The sequence below is a fragment of the Patella vulgata genome, chromosome 3, assembly GCF_932274485.2.
Source record: "Patella vulgata chromosome 3, xgPatVulg1.2, whole genome shotgun sequence".
Classification (NCBI taxonomy): Eukaryota; Metazoa; Mollusca; class Gastropoda; family Patellidae; genus Patella; species Patella vulgata.
The window spans coordinates 76,118,235-76,127,901 of record NC_065881.2 but is presented as its reverse complement, the minus strand read 5'-3'; the positions used below and the strand labels follow the sequence as shown (position 1 = coordinate 76,127,901).

General features: G+C 35.4%; 1 protein-coding gene across 1 annotated transcript; it reads right to left on the bottom strand.

Annotated features, from left to right (window-relative positions):
* Positions 1 to 892: 892 nt before the first annotated feature.
* LOC126815108 (phosphorylase b kinase regulatory subunit beta) lies at positions 893 to 8,264 on the bottom strand (the record flags this gene model as incomplete). The annotated part of the gene is made up of 5 exons (XM_050540645.2): positions 893 to 3,975; positions 5,068 to 5,142; positions 6,107 to 6,214; positions 7,461 to 7,590; positions 8,233 to 8,264. Coding segments are annotated over 5 exons (549 nt in total), but the record flags the coding sequence as incomplete, so codon positions are not given.
* Positions 8,265 to 9,667: the final 1,403 nt, after the last annotated feature.

The following is a 9,667-nucleotide window of genomic DNA, read 5'->3' as shown; positions in this document are numbered from 1 at the left end:
TATTTGAAGTCTTATTTATCTGTCGTTTTCGAATGGTGCTTGATAAATTTGACAGGGACATTCTCTGTAACATTTCCAAAGCATTACCAGAGGCAAAATTTTGATATAGGACCATTTAGCTTTCCAGTGCTATTTCTCAGCCGTTCGGGACCACTACTTAATGGAACTCGCTGTAAACCCTGCGGTTGTTATAGACTGAGTTGAACTTGACACAACCAGGCAATTATGGGTTACAAATTTAATAAAGCTATAATTAATGAACTTGCACATGGCTTTTATAGAGTTAAACCAGTGAAAACCTACCGAAGGTGGGGGTAGACAGCAACCCTACTCCTTGTCATATTGGTTCATAGAATAGCACCTAATCTGATTGACAACAAAGTTGTGCCGAGATTCAAATGTAAACTAATTTTTATGTGTCTCTTTTTAAAAAAATGGTGTCGCTTCTAAGGTACATATAATTCAATATGGGCCTGTTATAAGAAATTTGGTGGGGGGGGGGGGCGGAGTAACCTCCAACTTTTCTGCACCAACTGGGTTAATGAAGATGGGCATATATCATACTACATTAATTCCGCCTACCCTTCGTTGAATTCCAACAGTCAAGAGTTCTTTTACGTGCACAGCAACATGTAGGCAGGAACTTGTTTTTTTTTGTCACTTCCAAACAACTAGACAATGTTTATTTTCAGGCCTGCTATCTTGAACCAGTGTCAAGAGGAACTTTCTCTGCCAGTCCTGGGGTCGAAACCTGGACTGCCTGATAAATAATGAGCCTGCACCTTACTCACTGAGCCCCGGTGTCTCCTAACTGTCAATATACTTGTGTTTAAGTATCCAAAATAAGAAATATACATGTATGTGTGATGGCTCAGGGACTTGAAAAACCACATTATTATGACACGATTTTATTATTTCTTCAAAAACAAAACAGTAAAACAAAGAATGGTAATAAAATAAAAATGAAACATTCCAATTTACAACCTCTCGGAGATTCACAATTATTAATATTTATTTACATACAGGGTATCAAAAACATTATTATAAACATAACATAGAACCCACCAGCAGCTGCAATGAGAGAGAGAGAGAGAAATGGGGTTTAACGTCCACTCGACACAAACTAGGTCATTTTGCATCTAAAATATCTATGACATACATGTTTATATTTTTATAATCAGCTTCTGCAAAGGAGTTTTTAGCAGTGGGAGGAAACATAGAAAGCCAGAGAAGGTTGTGTGGTGACCCTACTTATAGTTTCATATAAGCTTGGTATCAAAACCTTTCCACTTGACTCAATGACAGACCTTACGATCTAAAGCATACATGATAGACCACTCGACCTGTCCTAAACCCCAGCCTGCTGTAATTTCATCTTTAACCCAATACCAATCATATTTCTAAAAAAATTGCTAGAAATCAAGCAAAAACATAGTTCTGCAGAGTCAATGGTAGTGCACGTTTGTCAACAATAATGAGTCACAGGCATGAACTCAGGAATTAGTTTTATGAAAGAGCTAAAAACTGATAGCGACTATGATTTCTTCAATAGTAACACTTCCCGAATATTGGATGAAAATCTGTCAAGAACTGACCACTGTAGAGTGAATAATATGTTTATCAGTCAATGGCAATAACCCTGGAACTACTTTTAAAATCAATAGGTACAATCTAAATATTTCTAAGAATTCAATTAAAATTACTCTGTAGAGAAGTGTGGAATGAATGAATGAATGAATGAATGAAATGTGGTTTAACATCCTAATTTATTGCACCAATCGGGCTAATGAAAACCTAAATAAATATGGGTATATACAATTTTACTTTAACTTTATTTTTAGATACATATTTACATATTTTCCAGAATTATTGTATTATAAATAACCTACACCTGATTCCACCTGTGATATAACTGGCTTGTTTGATTTATTGAACCTTTATATTAAAATAACAGGTTTGTGGTTGGTAGCCATTTGTCTAAAAGATCTTACCTATCACTGAAACTACAGAAATGAAACATTACTTCCCTGATGCACTAATCAATGAAAGGTACAGTACACTAGTCAGTGACAGTTATGATGCACAGATCAGGTGACAGGTATGGTACGCTAATCAGTCACAGGTATGGAATGATAATCAGTGACCGGTATGGCACACTAATTGTTGACAGGTATGGTACATGTAGCCAATCAGTAACAGGTATGGCACACTAATCAGTTATGGGTAGGGTACACTAATCAGTGACAGGTATGGTACACTAATCAGGGATGGTATACTAATCAGTGACAGGTATGGCGCATTAGTCAGTGATGGGTAGGGTACACTAATCTGTGACAGATAGGGTACACTAATCAGTGACAGGTATGGCACAATAATCATTGAAGGTATGGCACACTAGTAAGTGACCCGTATGGCACACTGATTGGTGACTGGTATGGTACACTAATCAGTGACAGGTAGGGTATGTTAATCAGTGACAGGTAGGGTACACTAATCAGTCACAGGTATGATTCACTAATCAGTGACAGGTAGGGTACACTAATCAGTCACAGGTATGATTCACTAATCAGTGACAGGTAGGGTATGCTAATCAGTGACAGGTAGGATACACTAATCAGTAATAGGTAGGGTATGCTAATCAGTGACAGGTAGGATACACTAATCAGTAATAGGTAGGGTATGCTAATCAGTGACAGGTAGGATACACTAATCAGTAATAGGTAGGGTACACTAATCAGTGACAGGTAGGGTACACTAATCAGTGATAGGTAGGGTACACTAATCACATCAGTGATAGGTAGACTACACTAATCAGTGACAGGTCTAATTAAATTTTCAATCTATTTTATGTCCACATCTATCTTATATGAAGTAGTTGTTCATACCTCAAACATCATAGAATATCAATCAACAATAGTAAATAAACAACTACAATCACATTTGAAACATACAACATGCTACATGTAGAACCAGAAAGATTATACTCCCACATCGCGTCATATCACAATTTGATTCTTATCATAATTAAAACAGGATTAATAAAATCAGCTCAGATTGAAATTGTATCTTTTAAATGTATTCACATTTATATTGTTAGCAACACATAAATGTAGGATATATTTTACATCTAATTTTATGTAAATTATAAACCTTGAGAGAGAAATAGTCAGCTTTTCCTTGTGTCAAATATTAGTCTTTTTAAAATATTTAGCGGCTCTAAGCTCATAAAGTATGGTTTAGTCATTAAATTTATATTAAAATCTGTCTACTTGGTACATAAAAGTTAGTTTTATAAAACAATCTTATAGAAATCCTAAACATTTAACAAACCACATTATGGTAACACACATGGGTATCATGCCAAATGGAAGGTTTGCTTACACTCTCTGGAACACCTGATGCCACTCACTACTAGGTTCATATGAGATGGCTCGGATGCAGTCATGTGGTAAGTTTACATAGACTACAGCTTTGGATTTAATTTTCATATTTGGAAGTAGAGTTGGCACAAGAGGTGGCTCGGATGCAGTCCTGTGGTAAGTTCACATAGCCTACAGCTTGGATTAAATTTTCATATTTGGAATTAAGAATTGACATAGTTTTTTTCTGTGTTTAGTTGCACAGTTTTCCTGCATTGTTTGTTAAGTCTTCAGAAAAGTTCAGCTCTCCCTCTAATAAAATGTGGCTACTAATTTTATTAGTATAGCTTTCAGTGTGTAATATTAGATGAGGCATTAAAACAAACTCCGAGAAACATTCCATTAAAATCATTTAACATACAAGACACATTTCTTCCGTGGGAACATTCAGCTCTCCGTCCAGTAAGATTTTTATAACAACCTTCCCGATGTAACTCGTTGTTCCACGTTTAATATTGGGCGGTGTGTTAAAGAAACATTTCATATCATCCTGTTTCTCGCGTCCTTCGGATTGGCTTAAATCTTTCTGAAACTCATCAAATGCTTCTTGTATAATCTAGTGAAAGAACAATTGAAAAAAAATAAGCAATAAGTATAACACATATAACAAATTAAAAATACTAATTGATCTCAGCTTAATCCACGCTAAAATTATTTAATAAATTAACCCAGAAAAAATCAAGATTATCTACCTGCTTGGATATAAATCAGATTAAAAAGAGGCTCATCAAAAGATTTCACCCAATACCTATATATAGGTGGTGATGAATTATTTATATCATCTCAAGAGAATGCCAAATACACACTGATCAGCAGTAAATATTCGCTAGGCTGCGCGATTGAGCCAATGATTGACGCCGCGTGATATGACGTCATTTGTTGAAGGCAGTCACCTTTTACAGAGATATTAGATGACTTTCCTAATACTCTGGGAAACAGATTGTGCCAAATACTGTAAAATTTTCAGTTCATCATATCTGTGTAAATACTGAATGGAATTAAATCATTTTTGAACAGACAGTCCTTTTAGAGATTTAAACTTCAGAATATTGCAGTTTTGACTGGATTCAAAATGATAGGGACTTAAAAAAAAGAAAGCAAAACTTGTATGTTAGCCGTGGTGAAACTACTAATAATGACACCAATCTGATTAAAATACACATCTATATATTTGGTTTCATACGAGCGACCTTTGACAGTATGATGTCAGTGTTCCAAATGGCTAATAGGAAATACAACTTTTGTTTTGTTTTGTTTGCTATCGCTGCAAATATCTCACATCACCCAAAACATGGGTTATTTAACAACTGTTCCAGATCCTGGTGTAGCGAAAACAAATAAAACGAAATTTTAAACAATAAGAAACTAAATGAAATAGGATCTGTGTTTTTATGAAATTGATATGACACCAAGGCACATGTTTAGTAGAGAATTTGTGAATTCTTTTTGGTAACAAAACTATATATTTATTGCACTACGATAATACCATGTCATAATTATATGGTTATTACACTAGAACTCAAGTCAAGTAATGTTTATATAAATGTATCATAATTATATGGTATTTATTACACTAGAACTAAAGCCAAGTGATGTTTAATTATATGGTAGTTATTACATTAGAAGAAAAGGTATGTTTTATAGTTACCCGATCCATGTTCACACTCTGATGAAAACTTAATTCTTGATTTCTCTCCAAGATGGTGGAAACTACCATAAACGTCTAAAACAAAGAAATAAATACATTACAAGATAGGGTTTAATGTCCCCTCAACACAAACCAGTCCTTAGAGAGATAAAAAATGGGGTTTACCGTTTAAAGTCCACTTGACACAAACTAGATTATTTTTGGACTAACCTGTCCTTAGAGTTAAGGACTAACTATGGTTAATCATTAATTTATTTTGGAAACAAGCAGGGTTCTTTAACCAGAGGTTGATAGACAAACTTCCCAGAGAGAAATCTGGTTTCTCGTCAATTCAACACAAACAAGGTCAGTTTGGGACTACCATATGATTCAATTTTATTTCAATAATTCGCGGGTCCGCAGGGGTCTTTAGCAATGGGAGGAAACCGAACGGAAAGATAACTCTGCAAAACACATTCTAAATTTTCTTCCTTTCACCCTAATCAACAATCACAAGAGTTTTCATTTTAATTTAACATAATTTCAATTGAATGTAATTTTATATGTATAAAAACTGCCACAAACCCCTCATTGAAGAGTATTTTTCTACAGATTGAAGTGATTTAGAAAGAGAGAGAAAGAGAAATGGGGTTTAACGTCCACTTGACACAAAATACGCCATTTCGGGATTAACATATAGTTCAATTTTATTTCAATAATTCGCTTGCGAGTAGGGGTCTTTAGCAGTGGGAGGAAACCGGAGGACACGTAGAAAACCCACAAGGTTGGACAGGCGACCATACTCCTTGATACGTACAAGCAGCAATCGAAACCACACCACTTGACTCAATGACAGACCTTCTGATCCAACACGCACGTGTTAACCATTCCGCCACCCAACCCCCGACTGATTTAGATGCAGCAGGGATGTAAATGTGTTGCAGTGGGAAGTATAATATATTAAATCTTTGGACGACTAGATTGTTCTGTCATGTGGTGTCTACTGATTTGGTCGTGGGTAGAGGTGTATGGATTCCATGAAAACTATAAAGTAACTGACCTCCACCATGATCTGTCTATAAGAAGGATCAACTATTTTACTCAGCATCTGTTCTACCAGTAGAGAGAAATTTAACTCATACATTGTCATATCAGACTGGGTTGGTTGCTGTAACAAATAATAATAAATCAACTTAACTGATCTACTGAATGTTGGCGGTTGATGGTCGAACCTAAAGAGTTTAGTTATAACGTACTGATAGCCTTGTGGGAGCTGTGGTGCTTATAGCATGCAGTGTACTATGAGGGAAGTCTTATTTGAACAGCACCTTTTTGAACTAAATGTCAAGGGATGGGCCCCATTTTTTTGTATCCATCCAAACAACTAGACATGGATCCTGCACGACCTGGATCGAACCTGTGACCTCCTTGTTACGAGCGAGCACCACACTCACTTCACAAACGTCAAATGAAATGAAATTGGGTTTAATGTCATACTTTTCTGCACCAAATTGGCCAATGAAGACAGCCAAGCCACCATGGCTCAATTAGGACTTACAACAACAAGTTAAAAAGCAACAATTCACCAAATACAAATATCAGTCTTTAATTAACAGAAGTGAAAACATGTTGAGTGGGGCTTATGTCGACTTTGCAACTCAAAGCAACTAGTTCCAGTCAGTTACAAGTGTGCTTATGTCAGCAAGTGAGGACAACTGAGAGCAGCTGAATTCTGAGTCCTGATGTCGACTTGGAACTGATAGCGATTACACTTAACACTTTGGCAAATACCTTAGAAGACGGCATGGTCGGTCTTGTGACAATTCTATTAAAACATTATTGTCAGCATCATCGACATTTGAAAAGTGGGTGTCTTTTTGTGCACTTCCATTTTGCTTATTTATAAAGTCACATGACACATGTCTCTTAACATGTGATGTTATTTCCATGGAAACGTGTTGATGCCAGTTGTAAGAACACTAATGTTGATGGCAACTAGTTACCGCTAGTTGGAGCAAGTTGCAGAAAGTTAAACATGGGCAACTGGCTTCAACTGACTGGAACCAGTTGTTTTTGAGTTGTAAGAGGCACTCGGATCAACCTTTTTCAGTTGAAGCCAGTTGCTCCTAGTTGCCAAAACAACAGTTGCTCAAAGTTGCCGAAACACCAGTTGCTCAAAGTTGCCGAAACACCAGTTGCTCTCAGTTGCCGAAACACCAGTTGCTCAAAATTGCCGAAACACCAGTTTCTCAAAGTTGTAAGGTCGACATAAGCCCTGCTTTAAACTGAAGTTGTAATAATCAAACTGTGAAATCTAAATTTAATATGGCACACATCAGACTTAGATAGTCATTAAATAAAATTTTAAGTGATCCAAAGAAGAAAAGATGAACTATCAATCCAACGATATATACCTGGGGTAATAAATAACCTGCTACTTTAATGCCACCTGGTGTTCGTTCCAATATCTGCCATACGCATTCATAGAAATCTTTTGGCACTCGATTCAATGCTCCATCTAGCTGTCTTTTCTGTAAGGGAGTTCTGAATTAAAATAAAAAATATATCGTTATTAATATGTACCAAAAAAAAAAACGGAACAATTATCAAGGATCAAAAAATAAAAACACAAATGTCTTTCACCATTGACTTTACTCATGGTGGTTCAGGGATCCTAGATTTGTTACTGGCCCGGTCGGTGCAGAAAAGTAGTATGTTAAACCCCCATTTCAAATAATTTCATTTGTCATTGAGTCTAGTGGTGTGGATCAATTCCAGGTTTGTGCATGTCAAGGAATAAGGTCACCGAACTAACCTGGTCAGTTTTCTACAGGTTCTCTGCTGAAGGACTCTAAGCAGATTATTGAAATACAGATGTACTATATTAACCAGAACTCTTTATAAGGCTACAATTTGACAAAATCAAGGGTGTGTTCAGAACTGAACAGAAGCATTGATTATTTTATCTTAGTGACCTAGAAACTAAACTCAGCCAGCACATTATTTATGCATTTACCGAAGAATACAGTAATATAAGTATTTACCTATAATCAGCTTGCGTTAATACAGAATACAGTAATTCCTCTATGTTTATAGTTAATATAGAATACAGTAATATAAGTATTTATCTATAGTCAGTCTCTATATTTATAGTTAATATAGAATACAGTAATATAAGTTATTTACCTATAGTCAGCCTCCTCTATGTTTATAGTTAATATAGAATACAGTAATATAAGTAATTTACCTATAATCAGCCTCCTCTATGTTTATAGTTAATATATTAAGTAGAAGTTTTTTAATACTGTGTGGTGATAAAGCATGGATGTCCACATTATTGTCCGATTCTTTCTCCATTTCTACTTGCATAGCTTTAACAAACCAACTGATTGAATAAAATAAATATAGACAGTCAATGGTATTTTATAAAATAAATGTATATAGTCAGTCAATGATGCTTCATAAAATAAGATAGGTTGCCAGACAATGAAACATACGCCCACAGCAGGTAAATCTTCTAAAGCAGTCGACAAGTTGATGATATCAGACACTGATATCAATTTAATACAATCAGATGATAAAAGTACAGTGTGGACAAAGGACGGACAGGTGCAACAACAATATACAACATTTACTTTATATTTCTAATGGCCACTTTCAGAATTTAAGAACGTACAAGATGGATCTAGGTAATCTTAAAGCTGTTGATCATCATATTAGGTACTTTATATCCTAGTAAACTACAATATTGTTAAAGTTGATTATCAGGTCAAAACCCAAAATGATTTAGTTCTATTCAGCAATTACTAAGATATGATGAACTGAAAATTTCACAACATTTGGCATCCTTTTCAGACTATATAAACAAACCCAGGGCCACCAATAAGTGTTGGGTTAGATCTTTAGATGGGCCTCTTTGTAATCTTGGTTGATATTTTGTTTTTTTTAGCGTGAGGGGTTAACATTAACCTATGTAAAATACAGGAACAGGATCAGTGACTATAAGATAAAGTTGTGTTCAACTTATTTTTAAAATAACTCCAGGTATGGGAAGAGAGAATGGGTTAGTGGGCTATATCCGCACTTACATCGTTAGAATTTGATTGTCTAATCAACCTAGCTGTAAGTCCGGTAAAGTCCACTGAAGCACAGTATTTCTGTCGCCGAAAAATGATTTCGAAACCAAATAAAATAAATTCAACTCACCCAATTCTTATTTTTAATATTCCTTCGAAGAGTCCAGGTGAAGTGGCAATTAATTTGCCGATACAGAGAATTAATTCTTGTTGTAAAACAGCTTGTCTTATGTCATGTGGTATACATTTACTATATAATATGTTTTTTATTTCATTAGGACTAACTGGTTTATCTAATACTTCTTCTTCATGACCAAATACACCTACTGTTATCTACAAATACAAGATACAACAGGTAAGATTAGGTGGTGGAGGGCTGGGTCTAACGTGTGTGCACTAGATCATAAGGTCTGTTTTTATCATACTCCTCGCAGTGTTTCGTTTGATTAGAGCTAATCCCACTAAACACTGCTTTAAAGGAAGCAAATTTCTGTTCTAAATTATGACTGGTTAATAGTCCGATTACCACCAATAGCTAACTGCGT